General features: G+C 42.2%; 1 protein-coding gene across 1 annotated transcript in view; it reads left to right on the forward strand.

Annotated features, from left to right (window-relative positions):
* The first annotated feature begins 448 nt into the window (after positions 1 to 448).
* Positions 449 to 25911, forward strand: part of LOC134309992 (NACHT, LRR and PYD domains-containing protein 12-like) — a 45481-nt gene continuing 20018 nt past the window's right edge. Inside the window, exons 1-3 of the mRNA XM_062991502.1 lie at positions 449 to 499; positions 2426 to 2624; positions 12038 to 13859. Of these exons, the coding sequence (XP_062847572.1) occupies positions 2588 to 2624; positions 12038 to 13859 (1859 nt within the window). The 5' untranslated portion in view covers positions 449 to 499; positions 2426 to 2587. The remainder of the gene's footprint in view (positions 500 to 2425; positions 2625 to 12037; positions 13860 to 25911) is intronic.

Consider the following 25911-nt stretch of genomic DNA (forward strand, 5'->3'; position numbering starts at 1 on the left):
CGGATTTATGTTCCCTACATAGTGCACTAGATAGTGAATTAGACAACTGATTTATGTAGATTGTATATCAGATAACAGATTTAAAACGCGATCGGGAAAAAAAGTTGGTGTCGCCTGCGTGCGTGTGTGTGTGCATGAAGCTCGTCGTTACTGGCAACGCGTCAGCAGAGTAATACAGTTATTGTGTGAAAAGCCCGTGCTGTTATCACCAATATCAGCACAGTGAGAACGCTTCTCAACCAATCAGATTGTAAGGTCGGAACTAACTGTTGTATAATCCCAAATATAGCATGTTAGTTATGATAATGTAGGCCATGTTCAAAATATATTTTACTCCATCATTATTTTATTTATTAAGGTTCTGTTTTATTAATAATTGTTTATCTATTTTCACCATCTCATCACCATCTCATCACCATGTATGGTTGTTCACAGAAACCAAGAGAAATCAAAGAAATCAGAAAGAAGCATCAGAAATGAGTTGGACTCCATATTTGAGGTGTGTGTCTGAATTTTTGTGTGTAATGTGTTTCTTTATATTGCAGGAATTTCCATTTTCATACATGTAACAGTGTGATGGTTAATCAGAGATGATTACAGTTTATCTGTTATAATAAACAGTAACTCTGGCATCACTGTCATGGAACAGTGTAATATAGTGAGCTCCAAAATTATTGGCACCCCTTGATGGCAAAAGAATTTAGCTAGTTAGTGAAATCTTGCATCAAAATTTTAGAGAAATGTATCCTTAAATTAGATTTTATATAATAAAAATACTTATAAGGTGGGATTAGCACAGAATCAAGCTTTTGTTGTGACTGTTTTAGTCATCTGACCCTAAACCTAATGTAGCTTTAATGTATCAAAAACGCTACAATTCATAATATGTACATGTATGTACAGGGGTTGGACAAAATAACTGAAACGCCTGTCATTTTAGTGTGGTAGGTTTCATGGCTAAATTGGACCAGTCTGGTGGCCAATCTTCATTAATTGCACATTGCACCAGTAAGAGCAGAGTGTGAAGGTTCAATTAGCAGGGTAAGGGCACAGTTTTGCTCAAACACAACATTATGGGTGACATACCAGAGTTCAAAAGAGGACAAATTGTTGGTGCACGTCTTGCTGGCGCATCTGTGACCAAGACAGCAAGTCTTTGTGATGTATCAAGAGCCACGGTATCCAGGGTAATGTCAGCATACCACCAAGAAGGACAAACCACATCCAACAGGATTAACTGTGGACGCAAGAGGAAGCTGTCTGAAAGGGATGTTCGGGTGCTAACCCGAATTGTATCCAAAAAACATAAAACCATGGCTGCCCAAATCACGGCAGAATTAAATGTGCACCTCAACTCTCCTGTTTCCACCAGAACTGTCCGTCGGGAGCTCCACAGGGTCAATATACACGGCCGGGCTGCTATAACCAAACCTTTGGTCACTCGTGCCAATGCCAAACGTCGGTTTCAATGGTGCAAGGAGCGCAAATCTTGGGCTGTGGACAATGTGAAACATGTATTGTTCTCTGATGAGTCCACCTTTACTGTTTTCCCCACATCCGGGAGAGTTACGGTGTGGAGAAGCCCCAAAGAAGCGTACCACCCAGACTGTTGCATGCCCAGAGTGAAGCATAGGGGTGGATCAGTGATGGTTTGGGCTGCCATATCATGGCATTCCCTTGGCCCAATACTTGTGCTAGATGGGCGCGTCACTGCCAAGGACTACCGAACCATTCTGGAGGACCATGTGCATCCAATGGCGGTGCCGTGTATCAGGATGACAATGCACCAATACACACAGCAAGACTGGTGAGAGATTGGTTTGATGAACATGAAAGTGAAGTTGAACATCTCCCATGGCCTGCACAGTCACCAGATCTAAATATTATTGAGCCACTTTGGGGTGTTTTGGAGAAGCGAGTCAGGAAACGTTTTCCTCCACCAGCATCACGTAGTGACCTGGCCACTATCCTGCAAGAAGAATGGCTAAAAATCCCTCTGACCACTGTGCAGGACTTGTATATGTCATTTCCAAGACGAATTGACGCTGTATTGGCCACAAAAGGAGGCCCTACACCATACTAATAAATTATTGTGGTCTAAAACCAGGTGTTTCAGTTATTTTGTCCAACCCCTGTATATACTTATTATGGCACTGGTGCACTGAGACCACAAACACTTGTAAACAGCTCTGCCTGTGAAGTGTGTGTTAACATTAGATCTGATTATTAATGTAAATGTAGAGTTACAAGGTGAGCTAAAGACAAGAGTACACACGAGAGAAACTTTGAAACCTGGAGGATCTGGAGAGATTCTGTCATGACATTTTACTCATCTTTACCAAGGATGCCAGTAATTCTGGAGCTAAATGTACCTGTGTAGTCTTAAAACATCTCGATGTTTTATTATTGTGTATTTATTAATCAGGAGCTGGAGCAGAAGGTCTTCACTCTGTTGAAGAATGAGCTGCATAAATATAAGAAAATACTGAGTCCAGATTACCCAGAATGCTCTGAGGTGAAGGATGAGGAGGATCAATGTAGTTTCAGAGAGGAGGTGCTGAAGATCACACTACATGTCCTCAAGAAGATGAACCAGACAGATTTAGCCAACAAACTGCAGACCAGTAAGAGCTGCTGGTTTTATTACATCACTTTCATTTAAAAATAACAACAAAACTTGTCCAGATTTAATCACAGATCTGGGGGGTATTCCAGAAAGCGGGTTTAACAAACCTCAAACTTAAACCTGAACTCCGAGTTGACTTATCTCGCTGTGTCATAGCCGGAGTTTTCGGTTCCACAAAAGCGGTTCAGCGTTAGATTACTCAAGTCTGAGTAGATTGAACCCAGCAGAAGTGGTTTCACGGTTACCTATAAACAGGCATTCTCAATGGAGTGGCGATAAATAGATTCACCATGGATGTGAACGAAAGAAAAAGTAGTCCGTCATATTTTACACCAATAGAAGTGTTCATTTTAATGTTGGCGTGTGCAGATCATGAAAATGTTTAAGACAGTGAAAGTGTCTAACAGTGTCGGATACAGTTACGGATACAGCAGTGTCCGTAAAAAAAGACGTCGCAAATGGCAAAAAAATGTTTACAGAGTTAATGCGTGAGTTTAAATTAAGAAAAAAAAACATAATTCAACATTTAGCAGAAGGATAGGGTAAAATTGTTTAATATGTCAGTTGTAACATTTGTCTCGATTTTACACATTTTTTTCTTTCATTTACTCAATCTAGGTGTAATCCAAGTGAAATCAGATGTACATGGCTGCAGATAAAAATTAAATACAAAAACTGTCTATGTTCAAGGCTGTTTATTACATGTAAATCATTAGTCTGTAGTGCATAAACTGTGGAATATTAAGAACTACATTGGTGCAGTCTGAACACTTTATATTGCCATCTCTCCAGTGATTGGTGGTTTTAAGCCTTCTGCAATTGTTAGTGACCTAAATGTCCCTATAGATCCTAATAAATATAAATAATGTTCTTTAATACAAAAAAAAAAACACTGTAGAAGGACGATAAAGAAACTATCTCTGCTGCCTCAAGGTGCGATGATACTGGGAGGCCTACAGAGAAACAGTATATGTTGAACATAGAGCATGGCATTTCATTTGATCTACAATTACAGTGGGGCCAAAAAGTATTTAGTCAGCCACTGATTGTGCAAGTTCTCCTACTTAGAAAGATGAGAGAGGTCTGTAATTTTCATCATAGGTACACTTCAACTATGAGAGACAAAATGAGAAAAAAAATCCAGGAAATCACATTGTAGGATTTTTAAAGAATTTATTTGTAAATTATGGTGGAAAATATGTATTTGGTCACCCACAAATAAGCAAGATTTCTGGCTCTCACAGACCTGTAACTTCTTCTTTAAGAAGCTCTTCTGTCCTCCACTCGTTACCTGTATTAATGGCACCTGTTTGACCTCGTTATCTGTATAAAAGGCACCTGTCCACAGCCTCAAACAGTCAGACTCCAAACTCAACCATGGCCAAGACCAAAGAGCTGTCGAAGGACACCAGGAAGAAAATTGTAGACCTGCACCAGGCTGGGAAGAGTGAATCTACAATAGGTAAGCAGGTTGGTGTGAATAAATCAACTGTGGGAGCAATTGTAAGAAAATGGAAGACATACAAGACCATTGATAATCTCCCTCGATCTGGGGCCCCACGCAAGATCTCATCCCGTGGGGTCAAAATAATCATGAGAACGGTTAGCAAAAATGCCAGAACTACACGGAGGGACCTGATGAATGACCTGCAGAGAGCTGGGACCAAAGTAACAAAGGCTACCATCAGTAACACACTACGCCGAGAGGGACTCAAATCCTGCAGTGCCAGGCGTGTCCCCCTGCTTAAGCCAGTACAGGTCCAGGCCCATCTGAAGTTTGCCAGAGAGCATATGGATGATCCAGAAGAGGATTTGGGAGAATATCATGTCGTCAGATGAAACCAAAATGGAACTTTTTGGTAAAAACTCAACTCGTCGTGTTTGGAGGAAGAAGAATGCTGAGTTGCATCCCAAGAACACCATACCTACTGTGAAGCATAGGGGTGGAAACATCATGCTTTGGGGCTGTTTTTCTGCAAAGGGGACAGGACGACTGATCCGTGTTAAGGGAAGAATGAACGGGGCCATGTATCATGAGATTTTATGCCAAAACCTCCTTCCATCAGTGAGAGCATTGAAGATGGAACGTGGCTGGGTCTTCCAGCATGACAATGATCCCAAACACACCGCTCGGGCAACGAAGGAGTGGCTCCGTAAAAAACATTTCAAGGTCCTGGAGTGGCCTAGCCAGTCTCCAGACCTCAACCCCATAGAAAATTTGTGGAGGGAGTTGAAAGTCTGTGTTGCCCAGCGACAGCCCCAAAACATCACTGCTCTAGAGGAGATCTGCATGGAGGAATGGGCCAAAATACTAAAAGCTACAGTGTGTGCAAACCTGGTGAAGACTTACAGGAAACGTTTCACCTCTGTCATTGCCAACAAAGGTTATGTTACAAAGTATTGAGTTGAACTTGTTATTGACCAAATACTTATTTTCCACCATAATTTACAAATAAATTCTTTAAAAATCCTACAATGTGATTTCCTGGATTTTTTTTCTCATTTTGTTTCTCATAGTTGAAGTGTACCTATGATGAAAATTACAGACCTCTCTCATCTTTCTAAGTAGGAGAACTTGCACAATCAGTGGCTGACTAAATACTTTTTGGCCCCACTGTATAATGTGTGTGACTGTCCTCTAACAGAATGTGATGGGCAGTTCTGAATCAAATGAGTGACCATCTACCTCCAAAACTCAGCTTAGAACAGTAAAAATGTCTTACCAAATATCTGAAATATTGAAAACACAAAAAGCTATTGTTGGGTGCTATTATAGTTGGGTGTAAATGATCTATACAAGGTCCATCTGGAGAAACAAACTGCAAAGTGTGATCCTCAGGTGGAGCATATAAAACAGACAAGGCTAGAAATTCAGTTGCTTGAATTTAAGATGGGTGTCGATGCTAAGTGTGTATAAATATAAATGTTCCCACTGAAGAATAAGGACAAGGAAATGAACTTTTATTTTCAGTGATCATGCACAGAGCCTGACCATTTGGCTTCAATATTTGTAATGTGGGTATCATCACATAAGATCTTAATGAAAGCATCTCCATAAGATGGAGAACAGTAGGTTGCAGAACATGTATTAAATGTTACACTGTTTTATGACATTTGTTCATTTTTTAAGATAATGGTCACTACCTGTATGTGGAGGGATATTCTGTCTGCTGTTCAAATAATAAAATACAACATTTTAATAAAATTAAATCCACATCTGTCAGTTACCCACCCACACACAGCTGTAACATATATACATATGATAATATGTGTAAAAAAATCATACTTGAACAGACCCATAACAGGGCAGTTGCAGCATTCATTGATATGTAGTAAAATCGTTCTTTTACATAATTTTGCAAAGACTTTTTTTGTACAGATAGGGTTTTCATTCATTAATGTGGCTGTAAAAAATACTGCTACCAGTAATATGTCATATATATGTCTTCATATATACAGTGTATCACAAAAGTGAGTACACCCCTCACATTTCTGCAGATATTTAAGTATATCTTTTCATGGGACAACACTGACAAAATGACACTTTGACACAATGAAAAGTAGTCTGTGTGCAGCTTATATAACAGTGTAAATTTATTCTTCCCTCAAAATAACTCAATATACAGCCATTAATGTCTAAACCACCGGCAACAAAAGTGAGTACACCCCTAAGAGACTACACCCCTAAATGTCCAAATTGAGCACTGCTTGTCATTTTCCCTCCAAAATGTCATGTGATTTGTTAGTGTTACTAGGTCTCAGGTGTGCATAGGGAGCAGGTGTGTTCAATTTAGTAGTACAGCTCTCACACTCTCTCATACTGGTCACTGAAAGTTCCAACATGGCACCTCATGGCAAAGAACTCTCTGAGGATCTTAAAAGACGAATTGTTGCGCTACATGAAGATGGCCAAGGCTACAAGAAGATTGCCAACACCCTGAAACTGAGCTGCAGCACAGTGGCCAAGATCATCCAGCGTTTTAAAAGAGCAGGGTCCACTCAGAACAGACCTCGCGTTGGTCGTCCAAAGAAGCTGAGTGCACGTGCTCAGCGTCACATCCAGCTGCTGTCTTTGAAAGATAGGCGCAGGAGTGCTGTCAGCATTGCTGCAGAGATTGAAAAGGTGGGGGGTCAGCCTGTCAGTGCTCAGACCATACGCCGCACACTACATCAAATTGGTCTGCATGGCTGTCACCCCAGAAGGAAGCCTCTTCTGAAGTCTCTACACAAGAAAGCCCGCAAACAGTTTGCTGAAGACATAACAACAAAGGACATGGATTACTGGAACCATGTCCTATGGTCTGATGAGACCAAGATTAATTTGTTTGGTTCAGATGATCTCAAGCATGTGTGGCGGCAATCAGGTGAGGAGTACAAAGATAAGTGTGTCATGCCTACAGTCAAGCATGGTGGTGGGAATGCCATGGTCTGGGGCTGCATGGGTGCAGCAGGTGTTGGGGAGTTACATTTCATTGAGGGACACATGAACTCCAATATGTACTGTGAAATACTGAAGCAGAGCATGATCCCCTCCCTCCGGAAACTGGGTCGCAGGGCAGTGTTCCAGCATGATAATGACCCCAAACACACCTCTAAGACGACCACTGCTTTATTGAAGAGGCTGAGGGTAAAGGTGATGGACTGGCCAAGCATGTCTCCAGACCTAAACCCAATAGAACATCTTTGGGGCATCCTCAAGCGGAAGGTGGAGGAGCGCAAAGTCTCGAATATCCGCCAGCTCCGTGATGTCGTCATGGAGGAGTGGAAAAGCATTCCAGTGGCAACCTGTGAAGCTCTGGTAAACTCCATGCCCAGGAGAGTTAAGGCAGTTCTGGGAAATAATGGTGGCCACACAAAATATTGACACTTCAGGAACTTTCACTTAGGGGTGTACTCACTTTTGTTGCTGGTGGTTTAGACATTAATGGCTGTATATTGAGTTATTTTGAGGGAAGAATAAATTTACACTGTTATATAAGCTGCACACAGACTACTTTTCATTGTGTCAAAGTGTCATTTTGTCAGTGTTGTCCCATGAAAAGATATACTTAAATATCTGCAGAAATGTGAGGGGTGGACTCACTTTTGTGATACACTGTATATATATATATATATATATATATACAGTGTTTTATTTTATTTATTATATAAAAGATATAATATTTTATTATATCTTTTCATGGGACAACACTATAGACATGAAACTTGGATATAACTTAGAGTAGTCAGTGTACAGCTTGTATAGCAGTGTAGATTTACTGTCTTCTGAAAATAACTCAACACACAGCCATTAATGTCTAAATAGCTGGCAACATAAGTGAGTACACCCCACAGTGAACATGTCCAAATTGTGTCCAAATGTGTCGTTGTCCCTCCCTGGTGTCATGTGTCAAGGTCCCAGGTGTAAATGGGGAGCAGGGCTGTTAAATTTGATGTTTTGGGTACAATTCTCTCATACTGGCCACTGGATATTCAACATGGCACCTCATGGCAAAGAACTCTCTGAGGATGTGAGAAATAGAATTGTTGCTCTCCACAAAGATGGCCTGGGCTATAAGAAGATTGCTAACACCCTGAAACTGAGCTACAGCATGGTGGCCAAGGTCATACAGCGGTTTTCCAGGACAGGTTCCACTCGGAACAGGCTTCGCCAGGGTCGACCAAAGAAGTTGAGTCCACGTGTTCGGCGTCATATCCAGAGGTTGGCTTTAAAAAATAGACACATGAGTGCTGCCAGCATTGCTGCAGAGGTTGAAGACGTGGGAGGTCAGCCTGTCAGTGCTCAGACCATACGCTGCACACTGCATCAACTCGGTCTGCATGGTCGTCATCCCAGAAGGAAGCTGACGCACAAGAAAGCCCGCAAACAGTTTGCTGAAGACAAGCAGTCCAAGAACATGGATTACTGGAATGCCCTGTGGTCTGACGAGACCAAGATAAACTTGTTTGGCTCAGATGGTGTCCAGCATGTGTGGCGGTGCCCTGGTGAGAAGTACCAAGACAACTGTATCTTGCCTACAGTCAAGCATGGTGGTGGTAGCATCATGGTCTTGGGCTGCATGAGTGTTGCTGGCACTGGGGAGCTGCAGTTCATTGAGGGAAACATGAATTCCAACATGTACTGTGACATTCTGAAACAGAGCATGATCCCCTCCCTTCGAAAACTGGGCCTCATGGCAGTTTTCCAACAGGATAACGACCCCAAACACAACCTCCAAGATGACAACTGCCTTGCTGAGGAAGCTGAAGGTAAAGGTGATGGACTAAACCCAATTGAGCACCTGTGGCGCATCCTCAAGTGGAAGGTGGAGGAGTTCAAGGTGTCTAACATCCACCAGCTCCGTGATGTCATCATGGAGGAGTGGAAGAGGATTCCAGTAGCAACCTGTGCAGCTCTGGTGAATTCCATGCCCAGGAGGGTTAAGGCAGTGCTGGATAATAATGGTGGTCACACAAAATATTGACACTTTGGGCACAATTTGGACATGTTCACTGTGGGGTGTACTCACTTATGTTGCCAGCCATTTAGACATTAATGGCTGTGTGTTGAGTTCTTTTCAGAAGACAGAAAATCTACACTGCTATACAAGTTGTACACTGACTACTCTAAGTTATATCCAAGTTTCATGTCTATAGTGTTGTCCCATGAAAAGATATAATAAAATATTTGCAGAAATGTGAGGGGTGTACTCACTTTTGTGATACACTGTATATATATATACACTGTGTGCACAATTATTAGGCAAGTGAGTATTTTGACCATATCATCATTTATATGCATATTTTCCAACTCCAAGCTATATAAACTTGAATGCTTACTGTATTTAAGCATATCAGGTGATGTGTATTTGTGTAATGAGGGAGGGTGGAGCCTAAGAAGACCAACACCCTATTTCAAGTTGTGCATAATTATTAGGCAGCTTCTTTTCCTCTGGCAAAATGGGCCTAAAACAAGATTTAACTGACTCTGAAAAGTTACAAATTGTAAAAATTCTTTCAGAGGGATGCAGCACTCTTGAAATTGCTAAGATATTGGGGCGTGATCACAGAACCACCAAGCATTTTGTTGCAAATAGTCAACAGGGTCGCAAGAAATGTGTTGAGAAAAGAAAACGCAAAATAACTGCCAAAAATATGAGAACAATCAAACCTGAAGCTACCAGGAACCATTATCCTCCAGTGCCGTCATATTCCAGAACTGAAACCTACCTGGAGTGTCCAGAAGTACAAGGTGTTCAGTGCTCAGAGACATGGCCAAGATAAGGAAGGCTGAAACCCGACCACTACTGAACAAGACACATGAGTTAAAACGTCAAGACTGGGCCAGGAAATATCTGAAGACAGATTTTTCAAAGGTTTTATGGACTGATGAGATGAGAGTGACTCTTGATGGACCAGATGGACGGGACCGTGGCTGGATCGGTAACGGCCACAGAGCTCCCCTTCAACTCAGATGCCAGCAAGGTGGAGGTGGGGTTCTCCTATTGGCTAGTATTATTAAAGATAAGCTAGTTGGTCCTTTTCGTGTTGAAAATGGACTGAAAATCAACTCCCAAACCAACTGCCAGTTTTAAGAAGACACCTTCTATAAGCAGTGGTACAGGAAAAAGTCTGCATTTTTTTAAGAGGACCATGATTTTTATGCAGGATAATGCTCCATCCGATGCATCAAAGTACTCCACTGCGTGTCTAGCCAGGAAAGGCCTTAAAGATGAAAGAATAATTACATGGCCCCCTTCCTCACCTGACCTAAACCCTATTGAGAACTTGTGGGCCCTTCTTAAATGGCAGATTTATGGTGCAGGAAAACAATACACCTCTCTGAACAGTGTCTGGGAGGCTGTGGTTGCTGCTGCACAAAAAGTTGATCGTCAACAGATCAAGAAACTGACAGACTCCATGAATGGAAGACTTATGGCTGTTATTGAAAAGAAGGGTGACTATATTGGTCACTGATTTTTTTTTAAATGTCAGAAATGTTTATATGTCAATTTTGAGTTGTTTGTTTATTATTCTCACTTTAACAGATGAAAATAAACAAGTGAGATGGACACATTTCCATTTTTCATTTAATTGCATAATAATTCTGCACACTAATAGTTGCCCAATAATTATGCACACATAGATATTCTCCTAAGAAAGCCAAAACCTCACTTTCACTTTCTTAAATATTTAGGTTTGAGGTTTATTAACATTTTGCATTGACCGAGAGCACTGTAGTTGTTCGATAATAAAATTAATCCTCAAAAATACAACTTGCCTAATAATTGTGCACACAGTGTATATATATAGTATATAGGCCATGTTTTAAGTAACAATCATGTTTGGGGTTAATTACTACAATCAATTTAAACCACAAATTGTTTTATCTTACTAAACTGTGTGTGTATGTTAAAGGTGTTCTATATTAATCCATAACATTCCATCCATAATGTTATAATTAATGTTATAACAAGCCTTTTTGTTAATATTGTGATTATTGTGATTAATAATGTTGAAGCTGCCCCTTGTGGCAACCGTCCCCACTCTCCCCGAATTGACTGACTGATAAAAACGGAAAGGTTTGCGAATAAATCCAATCCGAAGTTTAATGATTCGTTCCCAACTAAGAATGAATAATTCGAATAATTAGCGCGTCGGGATCCACTGGATGCTGGAGGAAAGGACACGCCGGGTTTACATGAGAAAAGTGCGAGTAACCCCAGGTTAGGTTTTAGTGTAACCCCGGTTTAGGTTTAAGTTAGCCTGCCAGCGAGCAGATTAGCTTCAGAGCGTAAGTTGCTATAGTAACTGACACAGGCTCTCTTTAATCCCGGTTTCTGGAACGGAAAACCTCGAGTTTTCATTAATTCTGAGTTAACTTACCCGGTTTAATCACTTAACCCGCTTTCTGGAATACCCCCCAGTTCAGTTTTAATATTTCTAATAATAATAAACATTATTAGTAGCTAAAATCAGAACTCTGACATTAAGTCTAATTAATATGGACTGTCTGTATTAATCAGTATCTGATAAAGATGATCAGACAGGTTAGATAAGTAAATAACATTAGATTTTATACTCTGGTTCAAGAAGGTCCTGGGATCGATCCCCAGGTGGGGCGGTCCGGGTCCTTTCTGTTTGGAGTTTGCATGTTCTCCCCGTGGCTGCATGGGTTTACTCCAGGTGCTCCGGTTTCCTCTCATAGTCCAAAGACATGCACGTGAGGTGAATTGGAGATACAAAATTGTCCAGGACTGTGTTCTATATACAACCTTGTGAACTGATAAATCTTGTGTAATGAGTAACTACCGTTCCTGTCATGAATGTAACCTAAGTGTAAAACATGACGTTAAAATCCTAATAAACAAACAAACAAATACTCTGGTTCATACAGTAAAATATTTACCTTCATGTTTTTCTGTTTATTAGAGCTGGTCTCTGTTTATCAGAAGAACCTCAAAACCAAACTGATAGAGAAATATAGAGAAATTAATGAAGGAATCTCACAGCCTGGATCATCAGTTCTCCTTGATCAGATCTACACTGAGCTCTACATCACACAGGGTTCGAGTGGAGACGTCAATAATGAACATGAAGTGAGACAGATTGAAACGACATCCAGGAGACCAACAACACAGGAGAAACCCATCAAATGTAAGGACCTCTTTAAAGACATGTCCATCAGAACTGTGCTGACTAAAGGAGTTGCTGGAATTGGAAAAACAGTCTCTGTGCAGAAGTTCATTCTGGACTGGGCTGAAGGAAAAGCCAATCAGGACGTTCTCTTCATGTTCCCACTTCCCTTTAGAGAGCTGAATCTGATGAAGGAGAAACATCTCAGTCTGATGGAGCTTCTTCATTATTTTTTCCCAGAATTTAATAGAATAAAACCAATAAACTGCAACACCTACAAGATCATTTTCATCTTTGATGGTCTGGATGAGTGTCGACTTCCTCTAAACTTCCAGAACAATGATGATATGTGGGATGTAACAGAATCAGCCTCAGTGGATGTGCTGCTGACAAACCTCATCAAGGGGAACCTGCTTCCCTCTGCTCTCCTCTGGATCACCTCTCGACCAGCTGCAGCCAATCAGATCCCTCCTGAGTGTGTAGCCCAGGTAACAGAGGTACGAGGGTTCAGTAATCCTCAGAAAGAGGAGTACTTTAGGAAGAGGTTCAGTGATGAGAACCTGGCCAGTAAAATCATCAAACACATGAAGTCATCAAGAAGCCTCTACATCATGTGTCACATTCCAGTTTTCTGCTGGATTTCAGCCTCTGTTCTAGAGAGAATGCTGGGTGAAGCAGAGGGTGGAGAGATCCCCAAAACTCTGACTCAAATGTTCATTCACTTCCTGATCTTTCAGATCAAACACAAGGAACAAAAGTATCATGGGAAATGTGATCCTGACCCTCATCAGACCAGAGAGACGATACTGGCACTGGGAAAACTGGCTTTCCAACAGCTGGGAAAAGGAAACCTGATCTTCTATGAAGAAGACTTGAGAGAGTGTGGTATTGATGTCAGAGAAGTGTCAGTGTACTCAGGAGTGTGCACCCAGATCTTCAGAGAGGAGTTTGGGTTACACCTGGGGAAGGTCTTCAGCTTTGTTCATCTGAGCGTCCAGGAGTTTCTGGCTGCTTTATTTGCATTTATCTGCTTCATCAGCAAAAAGCCAACAGAACAACAAACCAATGATCTGTCTGATCTGTTCACCAAGTCCATGTCTGATTTCCTCAGGAGTGCAGTGGACAAGGCCTTGCAGAGTGAGAATGGACACCTGGACCTTTTCCTTCGCTTCCTTCTGGGTCTCTCACTGGAGTCCAATCAGACTCTCTTACGAGACCTACTGACACAGACAGGAAGTAGCTCTCACAGTAAAGAGGAAACTGTGGAGTACATCAAGGAGAAGATCAGGAAGGATCCCTCACCAGAGAAATCCATCAATCTGTTCCACTGTCTGAATGAACTGAATGATCATTCTCTCGTGCAGGAGGTCCAGACTTACCAGACCAAAATAGAATCTTATATTAGTTATGTATGTTATGATACAACAGCTTATTCTAAACGCTTTGGTTCTGGTTGTCTCAGAGGAACCAGTCTCTCTCCTGCTCAGTGGTCAGCACTGGTGTTTGTGTTGCTGAACTCAGTAGAAGATCTGGAGGAGTTTAATTTAAGTAAATATTATGGATCAGATGAATGTCTCCTGAAGCTTCTGCCAGTGGTGAAAGAATCCAGAAGAGCGGAGTAAGTATTTTCATCATTAATGTCACAGCAGCAGCTTTTTACTGTTATTATAAATGTAGTGAAGCAACATGAAGTGGTTCTGATCCACCTAAACACAACTTATTCTAACCTGTGTGTGTGGATCACATTCATTTAATTAAACATTTGATTTTATATTTACTGCACTAACAGTAACTAAAGTGCTACAGATGATAAGCAACAAAATCACTTTGCTCCGGTAAAGCTGCAGTTTATCTAAGTGGTGCTTCTTTAATAAGTGTTTACGACCTTCCTCCGCTCACCTCACCCCCTTTCCAAAAAAGAAGCCTTAAAATCTGTTATTATTTATATTATTTTTAATTGACTTTTGTTTAATTGAGTATTTATTTCAAATATTGACTCATCATCACTTCTGCACCCCAGTTTCTATGTTTTTGTGCATAAGTTGCTTGGCTTTGTTTCCAAATCAAAGGTATAGCTTTTTGGCTACAGTTCTTTCATGAGGGTGGCACGGTGGCTAAGAGGGTAGCACTGTCGCCTCACAGCAAGAAGGTCCTGGGTTCGATACCCAGGTGGGGCAGTCCGGGTCCTTTCTGTGTGGAGTTTGCATGTTCTTTCCGTGTCTGCGTGGGTTTCCTCCGGGTGCTCCGGTTTCCTCCTCCTACAGTCCAAAGACGTGAGGTGAATTAGAGACACTAAATTGTCCATGACTGTGTTTGACATTAACCTTGTGAACTGATTAATGGGTAACTATCGCTCCTGTCATGGCGTTAAAATCCAAACAAACAAACAGTTCTTTCATAAAGATTTCTTTAAACATTGGATGGGTGTACCTGGGTCCCACTGGTTTCTCCCAGTTCTGAGCTGATGGCACTGCTGGACACCTACTGATTTCAAATGGTAGTAAGCATGATGTATTTCATCTGCTGCAGTAAGTTTCCTTGGCAGACCACTTTGTCTACGACCCTTAACGTTGCTTCCTCAATAGTCCTTCTTTGTGCTTCTTTAGAACAGCACATCTTGAAACCTCAGTCAGCTTTGAAATCTTTACCTGGAAAAGACCTTACTGATGCAGTTTGTCTTGTTGCTGTGCTCAGTCTTACCAAGGTGTATGACCTTAGCAGAGTTTGGCTGTTCCTCACCCAGTTTTAAGCCTCCTACAGAACAGTTTCTGTTTTAGTTATTTGACTGTGTTTTAACCTACATATAAAAATAATGATCATCACTTGTTTGGTGTAACTGGTTAATCATACACCTGACTATAATCCTAAAGGCAAAGGGTGATCACACCAAATATTAATTTGATTTAGATCTTTTGTTAAATTTCTTTGGATTTTGGTAATTGACAAATGTATATACAACCCCAAATCAAAAAAGTTTGGACAGTATGGAAAATAATAAAAAATAAATTTCATGTTTTATCTGCTCAACTAAATAATGATGTGATGTTAAACAAGTGATGTTAAACAGGTGATTGTAATCATGGTTTGGTACAAAAGCAGCATCCAGGAAAGGCTGAGAGTCTCTGATGAGTAAAGATGATCAGAGGATCCAGTTTGTCCACAAATGTGTGAGAAAATGATTGAAATGTTTAAAAACAATGAACCTCAAAGAAAGATTGGAAGGGATTTGCATGTTCTCCCTCTACAGTACAGAATATCATTAAACCATTCAAGGAATCAGGAGAAATTTCAGTGTGTAAGGACGAGGACACAAGCTTAATCTGAACGCTTGTGATCTTCCATCCCTCAGACGTCATCAAGAACCTCCACTCAACACTAGCTAATAGAACCACATGGGTGAGGGATTAGTTTATCAAACCTTTATCAAGCTTTACAATACAGAGTTACTGCACTAATCATACTTAGATAGATAGATTCAACTTTACAACAATAATAATAATTACAACAGTCCAGTGTGCAGTCCGGGGTGTTGGTAAAGTGCAGGTGTGAATGATATATAATTACAACAGTCCAGTGTGCAGTCCGGGGTGTTGGTAAAGTGCAGGTGTGAATGATATATAATTACAACAGTCCAGTGTGCAGTCCGGGGTGTTGGTAAAGTGCAGGTGTGAATGATATATAATTACAACAGTCCAGTGTGCAGTCCGGGGTGTTGGTAAAGTGCAGGTGTGAATGATATATAATTACAACAGTCCAGTGTGCAGTCCGGGGTGTTGGTAAAGTGCAGGTGTGAATGATATATAATTACAACAGTCCAGTGTGCAGTCCGGGGTGTTGGTAAAGTGCAGGTGTGAATGATATATAATTACAACAGTCCAGTGTGCAGTCCGGGGTGTTGGTAAAGTGCAGGTGTGAATGATATATAATTACAACAGTCCAGTGTGCAGTCCGGGGTGTTGGTAAAGTGCAGGTGTGAATGATATATAATTACAACAGTCCAGTGTGCAGTCCGGGGTGTTGGTAAAGTGCAGGTGTGAATGATATATAATTACAACAGTCCAGTGTGCAGTCCGGGGTGTTGGTAAAGTGCAGGTGTGAATGATATATAATAACAACAGTCCAGTGTGCAGTCCGGGGTGTTGGTAAAGTGCAGGTGTGAATGATATATAATAACAACAGTCCAGTGTGCAGTCCGGGGTGTTGGTAAAGTGCAGGTGTGAATGATATATAATTACAACAGTCCAGTGTGCAGTCCGGGGTGTTGGTAAAGTGCAGGTGTGAATGATATATAATTACAACAGTCCAGTGTGCAGTCCGGGGTGTTGGTAAAGTGCAGGTGTGAATGATATATAATTACAACAGTCCAGTGTGCAGTCCGGGGTGTTGGTAAAGTGCAGGTGTGAATGATATATAATAACAACAGTCCAGTGTGCAGTCCGGGGTGATGGTAAAGTGCAGGTGTGAATGATAAATAATAACAACAGTCCAGTGTGCAGTCCGGGGTGTTGGTAAAGTGCAGGTGTGAATGATAAATAATAACAACAGTCCAGTGTGCAGTCTGGGGTGTTGGTAAAGTGCAGGTGTGAATGATAAATAATAACAACACCTGCACTTTACCATCACCCCGGCACACAGTCATGGGTGAACAGGGAGAAAAGCAATGGACTTAACACACAGCCCTGTGGAACACCAGTGCTCAGAGTCAGGCTAGAGGACACCTGACTACCTAACCTTACAGTTCCCGGGCTCTAAACCTTACAGTTCCCGGGCTCTAAAAACCAAAGACCAAGTCCGAAATCTTGGCGTTCTAATAGACTCAGATCTTACATTCACCAGCCATATTAAAACCATCACCAAAACAGCCTTCTATATGGAGTTAATTTAGTGCCAAAACTTCGCAAATAAACAGAACGTATTCTGTAAATATGATACGATTTGCAAACAAACACAACACGATCTACAAATAATAAACACGATTTGCAAACAAACACAACCCGATCTACAAATAAAAAACACGATTTGCAAACAAACACAACCCGATCTACAAATAAAAAACACGACTATCTAACGCACACATTGTGATTTACAAATGCAAAACGCCACTGTTGCAAATGCATATGTGACTTTCAAATAAATGCACAGCTGTTTTCTAATACACTGCACTTCACAAACTAATAGAACACGTTTTAGAAATACAAGCGCTGTTCCGCAAATGCCGTTCGTGAATCACGTGACTTTTGGCACTGTTCTGGCACTTGTGTCACTTTTGTCAGATTTTCTCACAAATACATCCCGACTCGTACAAATGCGTCGCACCTGAGGAGTAGGGGGCGCTGTGGGTCCACGTTACAACATGTGAATGAGCGAGAAGAAGCCACTCCAGCCGGCTTGTGAGTCTAGGTGGATGCAGCGCTTTGCCTTCTTGAATGAATTATTATTTTATAGGTCGCGCATCTCGATAGAGCCACTGATTTGTATCTCAGTCATATATCTCAAGTTTATTTATTTATTAGGATTTTACCGTCATGTTTTAAACTTTGGTTACATTAATGACAGGAACGGTAGTTACTCACTACACGAGGTTTAACAGTTTACAAGTTTAATATCAAACACAGTCACGGACAATTTACTGTCTCCAGTTCACCTCGCTTTCATGTCTTTGGACTGTAGGAGGAAACGGAAGCTCCAGGAGGAAACCCACGCATGTCAATACATTCCCGTCCATTTACTGATTTATTAACAACAACAACACATCCTGAGTCTCTGAAGGACGTGTCTACATTTTACCATATGTAGTTTGGGTGTACATTCTGCACATTAAAATGTACCCATCTACTGCAGAGGTCACACGGGTAACACTCTTTTTAAAAAAAAATCAGTAAATAATGTCCACAATAACGTTATAAGTTACAATGATATTAAATTCTCTGCATTGTCCTAAATTACCACTCAGCCCTGCTGTCATAAGGTTCCCTTGTCTTTACAAAAATTCATATTATTTCATGAACACATAGGCATAGTTTAGCAACTATAATTTAGCACATAGTTTAGCAAAACTCTAGCAATTTTTCGCTTGTTATGTTCTTCATTCCTGACTGGGTCAACAAGTGTTACTGTTTTTTCAACATCATGATTATCTTAAACATATTTTATAGTAAATTAGACTTAAATAAGACCATAAACACAGCAAAAATATTTGGCCACACTGTCACAGTTTCAATGTGGACATAACCTAAACTATATATATATATATAGAGAGAGAGAGAGAGAGAGAGAGAGAGAGAGAGAGAGAGAGAGAGAGAGAGAGACAGACAGACAGACAGACAGACAGACAGACAGACAGACAGACAGACAGACAGACAGACAGACAGACAGACAGACAGACAGACAGGACAGAACATGGAATAAGGAAAAATAATTAAAACAGAACTGGCAAGGGAGCAGCAACAAAAATTGTTTTACTTATAAAAACAGTTAAGTACAAGATAACGTAAAACATGCTCAACACACTTAGTCAGTAATGAACTTTATTAGACCCAACCTTCTACTTAACTGCAATGTTCCGTAATGTTAAGGTCACAGATAGCTATTTAAAAACGATTGGCTTCCCTAGTTGTATGAAAAACGCTTTAACTATAACCATAAAAATTAAAACTAACTAACCGCTAGCAGAAATAAATTGGGCGAAAGTAGCACAGAATTATAGACAAATGCTCGGTAGAAGAAATTAACAGTGGCTTCTTCTCGCTCATTCACATGTTGTAACGTGGACCCACAGCGCCCCCTACTGCTCAGGTGCGACGCATTTGTACGAGTCGGGATGTACAGTATTTGTGAGAAAATCTGACAAAAGTGACACAAGTGCCAGAACAGTGCCAAAAGTCACGTGATTCACGAACGGCATTTGCGGAACAGCGCTTGTATTTGTAAAACGTGTTCTATTAGTTTGTGAAGTGCAGTGTATTAGAAAACAGCTGTGCATTTATTTGAAAGTCACATATGCATTTGCAACAGTGGCGTTTTGCATTTGTAAATCACAATGTGTGCGTTAGATAGTCGTGTTTTTCATTTGTAGATTGTGTTGTGTTTGTTTGCAAATCGTGTTTTTTATTTGTAGATCGTGTTGTGTTTGTTTGCAAATCGTATCATATTTACAGAATACGTTCTGTTTGTTTGCGAAGTTTTGGCACTAAATTAACTCCATACTTCTACCACCTTAGAAATATAGCCAAAATCAAGGGTCTAGTGTGCCAACAAGACCTAGAGAAGCTGATCCATGCTTTTATCTCCAGTAGGGTGGACTATTGTAATGGTCTCTTAACTGGAATTCCCAAGAAGGCCATTAAACAGTTCCAGCTCATTCAGAACGCTGCTGCTAGAGTTTTAACTAAGACGAAGAGAACTGAGCACATCACTCCAGTTCTAACATCTCTACACTGGCTTCCAGTTAGTTACAGAATAGAATTTAAAGTTCTGCTACTGGTCTATAAATCACTGAATGGGTTCGGCCCAGAATACATCTCAGAAATGTTTAGAGAATATAAACCCAGTAGATCTCTTAGATCCATGGACTCAGGTCAGCTAGTTGAGCCCAGAGTCCAAACTAAACATGGTGAAGCAGCATTTAGCTGTTGGGCTGCATATAACTGGAACAGACTGCAGGAGATATTAGATGGTCCGCAAATGTAGAAATCTTTAAATCCAGGTTAAAAATTTTTCTTTTTTCTTGTGCCTATGATTGAGCTCAAAATTTTACCAAACACATTTTACCATATTTCTTTTAGTTTTTCAGGCTCTTAATAATTCTTTTTATAGAGTAGTGTACATTCTAAATTGTAGTGTATATTTTACTATATTTTCTTTTAGTTTTCATGTTTTAATTGCTTATCTCTCTTGTTTTAATTTCGTATTTCCCAAATTATAGGGTATATTTTATAATATTTTCTTTTAATTTTTCATGTTCTTAATTTTTTATCTCTCTTGTTTGAATTTCATGTTTTCTTAATTGTAACTAAATGTTTGCAAGAAGTCTTTCTGAGGTTCTAGATCTCAGGAATGTTTTAATGCTTTTAATTAATTTCTTTTTCTTTATGTAAAGCACTTTGAATTGCCACTGTGTATGAAAGGTGCTACACAAATAAACTTGCCTTGCCTTACAGACTGGGGTCTGTTTGTTAGAAAGTTCAAGACCCAGTTACACATGGGGGTGCTGATTCCCAGGTCACTGAGCTTGGCTACCAGCTTGGCTAGGATTACCGTATTAAAGGCGGAGCTGAAGTCAATAAACAGCATCCGAATGTAAGTGTCATTATTGTCCAGATGGGTGAGGGCGGAGTGAAGGGCAGTGGAAATGGCATCCTCTGTTGATCTGTTTGAACGGTAAGTGAACTGGTAGGGATCCAGTGCTGGTGGTAGCGCCACTTTCAGATGGCAGAGAACCAGTTTCTCAAAGCACTTCATTGCAATAGGTGTGAGAGCTACCGGTCTGAAGTCATTCATTTACATTTACATTTTCAGCTTCAGCATTTTGCAGACGTTTTTATCCAAATTTTTACACAATGAACAGAACACGATGAGCAATTAAGGGTTAAGGACCTTGCTCAGGGACCCCAGGGCTCTAGACTAACTTTTTGCACTGGTTGCACTGGTGCGCCTAACTTTTTTTCTTAGGTGCACCAGCACAAAAGTTAGGTGCACCCAAATTTTCGACCGCATCGCATTTAACACCGCAGTTTTACAGTTTTTAAATCACTGTCCATACAGGCAAAATTGACTTGTAAATAACTAACAATCTGGTGAACATGGCCTCGTCTGATGATCTGTTTGCTGCTGCATGCCGCTGAAAGGCAGTGGGGAGAGGGGGACACTCGGGCAGTGCATTTATCGCGGCATGTAATGTGTTTTATAGATGCATTGTGCTTTTTCAGCCTTTCAATTCGAAATGTATTAGAACCAGTCACAAATACACTACTGCCGGCCATGGTCTTCCCATGCTCTTTACAGTTAATTATAGTATTATAGACTAATTATAGCACACTTATAAAAATTATAAAAATAATAATAGAGTAAATGTGTATGTATGTGTGTATATCTATTTATATGTGTGTATATTTAAAATTATTTGTATATGTTTGTGTGTGTGTGTGTTAGAGTGTAATCTTAAATGCAGTGCATTATATTATCGGCTTTACTGTATCTTTTACAAAATCGTTTGCGGTGCACTCACTGTGTATTTTGACTACATGTATTGTAATATATTATGGTCTTTTAGTTATTTTTATATTTTACTTAACGAAAATATTGTCGTGTTTTTACTTTCACTATCGCAGCACTTTACCGCTAGCATTAGCTACCGCTACAGCTCCTTGCGTAGAGGGTCGGCTCACCTAGCCGCTGTCCCGTGGGGATGCATGGGTCTTTTGCTGCGCGGTGGTGGAGGTGTGGGAATAAAGGCACACGACAGGGTGCTGCATTCTGATTGGCTGAGCTGAATGTCACTCACATATCACAGCTACAATATTGTCCCGCCCTTCACTATCTCTGATTGGTTTAGACCATGATATTGGCCTAATGTGTGGCTGTTGTTTTTTTTTATCCCTCGGACGCCTGGTCGCACCGGTGCGACCTGAGATTTTCTTTAGTCGCACCATTGAGAAATTAGGTCGCATGTGCGACCAAATTGGTCGCACTCTAGAGCCCTGGACCCAACAGTGGCAACTCGGTGGTGGCGAGGCTTGAACTGACAACCTTCTGTTTACTAGTCCAGTACCTTAACCACTGAGCTATCACTGGCCCATTCAGGCAAGCTACAGGGGTATGCTTTGGCACCGGAATGATGATCGATGTCTTCCAGCACGTAGGAACAGTAGCCTGGGCCAGTGACAGGTTGTAGATGTTAGTAAAGACCTGGGCTAACTGTTCAGCGCATGCTCTCAGGACACATCCAGGGATGCAGTCAGAGCCGGCAGCCTTTCTCACGTTTACTTTACTCAGTACTGAACACACCTCAGCTGTAGAGAGTGTAAGGAGGTTGCAGTCCTCAGGTGGTCGACTCTGTGTGGTGTGAAGTCCATTGTAGTTAAAGTGAGCGTAGAACCTGTTAAGCTCATCTGGGAGGGACGCACTGTCAGATGGAGGGGTTGGATGTGATGGTTTGTAGCTGGTGAGTGTCTGGATGCCCTTCCACATACGACGGGGGTCAGAGTTGTGAAAGTGCTCCTCAACAGACAGTTTGTAGGTGTGTTTGGCTCTTCTGATGCCCCTTTTCAGATTTGCCCTGGCTGAGCTGTAGGCCTCAGTATCACCCGACCTGAATGCAGCGTCCCGTGCTTTCAGTAGAAGTCGAACCTCGGCGTTCATCCAGGGTTTCTGGTTGGGAAAGATTTTCACATGCTTGACAGAGGTGACATTATCAATACACGTGTTGATGTAGTTTATTACAGATGATGTGTATGAGTCCAAGTCTATGTCCATGGAGGCTTCAGACGAAAACATGCGCCAATCAGTGTTATGGAACTGATGCTGTAGGGAGGAGATGGCACCGTCTGGCCACACTTTAACTGTCCTTATTGTGGTTTTCACACATTTGATGAGTGGCACATACCTGGGAAGCAGGAACAATGAGAGGTGATCAGACTGTCCCAGGTGGGGGAGGGGGGTGGCTTTGTATGCCTCAGCAATGTTTGAATACACATGGTCCAGGGTGTTCTTTCCTCTAGTGGAGAATGAGACATTCTGATGGAATTTTGGTAGAACAGTCCTCAGGTTGGTGTGATTAAAATCCCCCGCAATGATAAAAACTCCGTCTGGGTGTGCAGTTTGTTGTTTGCTGACTGTTGTACTCAGTTCTTCCAAAGCTAACTTGGCGTTGGCATCAGGTGGGATGTAAACTGCAGTAACAACAACATCGGAGAACTCTCTCGGTAGATAAAAAGGTCTGCACTTAATCATCAGATACTCCACGTTTGCAGAGCAGTGACTTTCAGTTACAATGGAGTCTGTACACCACGATTTGTTAACATGAATGCACAGACCTCCTCCTTTACTCTTACCGGAGTTTGCTGCCACTCTGTCCACTCTGAACATGCTACGTCCATCCAGCTCCACTGCTCTGCTGGGGATGTTACAATTCAGCCACGTCTCCGTCAGAATCATGATGTTACATTCCATGATCCACTTGTGTGTTGTAGTCCAGAGTCGCAGCTCATCCATTTTGTTAGACAGAGATCGTACATTGGTGAGAAAAATGCTGGGAACCGGTGTACGATGCGGGTTTAGCGTTAGCTTAGCCCGTAGCCCTCCGCGTTTTTCTCGCCTTTGTTTACGTTCTCTGCGCTTGCGCCGGCTTCGTTCAGCTAAGTGAGTCGATTCCGTAGTCCACTGTGATCTGGAGATTTCCAGAGGAAGTTGCAGATCAAATTTACCATTTAAGTTATTTAAACCAATATTAATCAGTGTCTGCCGGCTATATGAGATGCTCGCCTGGCAGTATGGAACGCAAAAACTAAAAAACAGTAGACTAATAACTACTAATATGCAAAGTCTGGAGAGACGCTGAGCCTTGTGTTGTGCACGCGCCGCCATCTTGGTCGCACTTAACACTTTACTGTGCAAAAAAGAAGCCTTATGTTAACCATGTCCAGAAGCGGCGTCAACTTCTCTGGGCTCTGAGGCATCTAGGATGGACCATCACACAGTGAAACGTGTGTTGTGGTCAGATAAATCAGCATTCCAGGTTTTTTTTTTTGGAAAAAATGGACGTCGTGTGATCCGGACCAAAGACGAAAAGGATCCAGACTGTTATCAGCAACACGTACAAAAGCCAGAGTCTGTCATGATATGGGGGTGTATCAGTGCCAGGATCTGTCATGGTATGGGGTGTGTCAGTACCAGGGTGTGTCAAGGTATGGGGGTGTGTCAGTACCAGGGTCTGTCATGGTATGAGGGTGTGTCAGTACCAGGGTCTGTCATGGTATGAGGGTGTGTCAGTGCCAGGGTCTTTCATGGTATGGGGTGTGTCAGTACCAGGGTCTGTCATGGTATGAGGGTGTGTCAGTACCAGGGTCTGTCATGGTATGGGGTGTGTCAGTGCCAGGGTCTTTCATGGTATGGGGGTGTGTCAGTGCCAGGGTCTTTCATGGTATGGGGTGTGTCAGTGCCAGGGTGTGTCAAGGTATGGGGGTGTGTCAGTACCAGGGTCTGTCATGGTATGGGGTGTGTCAGTGCCAGGGTCTTTCATGGTATGGGGGTGTGTCAGTACCAGAGTCTGTCATGGTATGGGGGTGTGTCAGTACCAGGGTCTGTCATGGTATGGGCGTGTGTCAGTACCAGGGTCTGTCATGGTATGGGGGTGTGTCAGTACCAGAGTCTGTCATGGTATGGGGGTGTGTCAGTACCAGGGTGTATCATGGTATGGGGGTGTGTCAGTACCAGGGTCTGTCATGGTATGGGGGTGTGTCAGTACCAGGGTCTGTCATGGTATGGGGGTGTGTCAGTACCAGGGTCTGTCATGGTATGGGGGTGTGTCAGTACCAGGGTCTGTCATGGTATGGGGGTGTGTCAGTACCAGGGTCTTTCATGGTATGGGGGTGTGTCAGTACCAGAGTCTGTCATGGTATGGGGGTGTGTCAGTACCAGGCTCTGTCATGGTATGGGGGTGTATCAGTACCAGGGTGTGTCATGGTATGAGGGTGTTTCAGTACCAGGGTCTGTCATGGTATGGGGGCGTGTCAGTACCAGGGTCTGTCATGGTATGGGGGTGTGTCAGTACCAGGGTCTGTCATGGTATGGGGGTGTGTCAGTACCAGGGTCTGTCATGGTATGGGGGTGTGTCAGTACCAGGGTCTGTCATGGTATGGGGGTGTGTCAGTACCAGGGTCTGTCATGGTATGGGGGTGTGTCAGTACCAGGGTGTGTCATGGTATGGGGGCGTGTCAGTACCAGGGTGTGTCATGGTATGGGGGCGTGTCAGTACGTGTCATGGTATGGGGGCGTGTCAGTACCAGGGTCTATCATGGTATGGGGGTGTGTCAGTACCAGGGTCTGTCATGGTATAGGGGTGTGTCAGTACCAGGGTCTGTCATGGTATGGGGGGTTTCAGTACCAGGGTCTGTCATGGTATGAGGGTGTGTCAGTACCAGGGTCTGTCATGGTATGACGGTGTGTCAGTACCAGGGTCTGTCATGGTATGAGGGTGTGTCAGTACCAGGGTGTATCATGGTATGAGGGTGTGTCAGGACCAGGGTGTGTCATGGTATGGGGGTGTGTCAGTACCAGGGTGTGTCATGGTATGAGGGTGTGTCAGTACCAGGGTGTGTCATGGTATGAGGGTGTGTCAGTACCAGGGTGTGTCATGGTATGAGGGTGTGTCAGTACCAGGGTCTGTCATGGTATGGGGGTGTGTCAGTACCAGGGTGTGTCATGGTATGGGGGTGTGTCAGTACCAGGGTCTGTCATGGTATGGGGGTGTGTCAGTACCAGGGTCTGTCATGGTATGGGGGTGTGTCAGTACCAGGGTGTGTCATGGTATGGGGGTGTGTCAGTACCAGGGTGTGTCATGGTATGGGGGTGTGTCAGTACCAGAGTGTGTCATGGTATGAGGGTGTGTCGGTACCATGGTCTGTCATGGTATGGGGGTGTGTCAGTACCAGGGTCTGTCATGGTATGGGGGT

This window comes from Trichomycterus rosablanca, chromosome 3 (genome assembly GCF_030014385.1).
Source record: "Trichomycterus rosablanca isolate fTriRos1 chromosome 3, fTriRos1.hap1, whole genome shotgun sequence".
Lineage (NCBI taxonomy): Eukaryota > Metazoa > Chordata > Actinopteri > Siluriformes > Trichomycteridae > Trichomycterus > Trichomycterus rosablanca.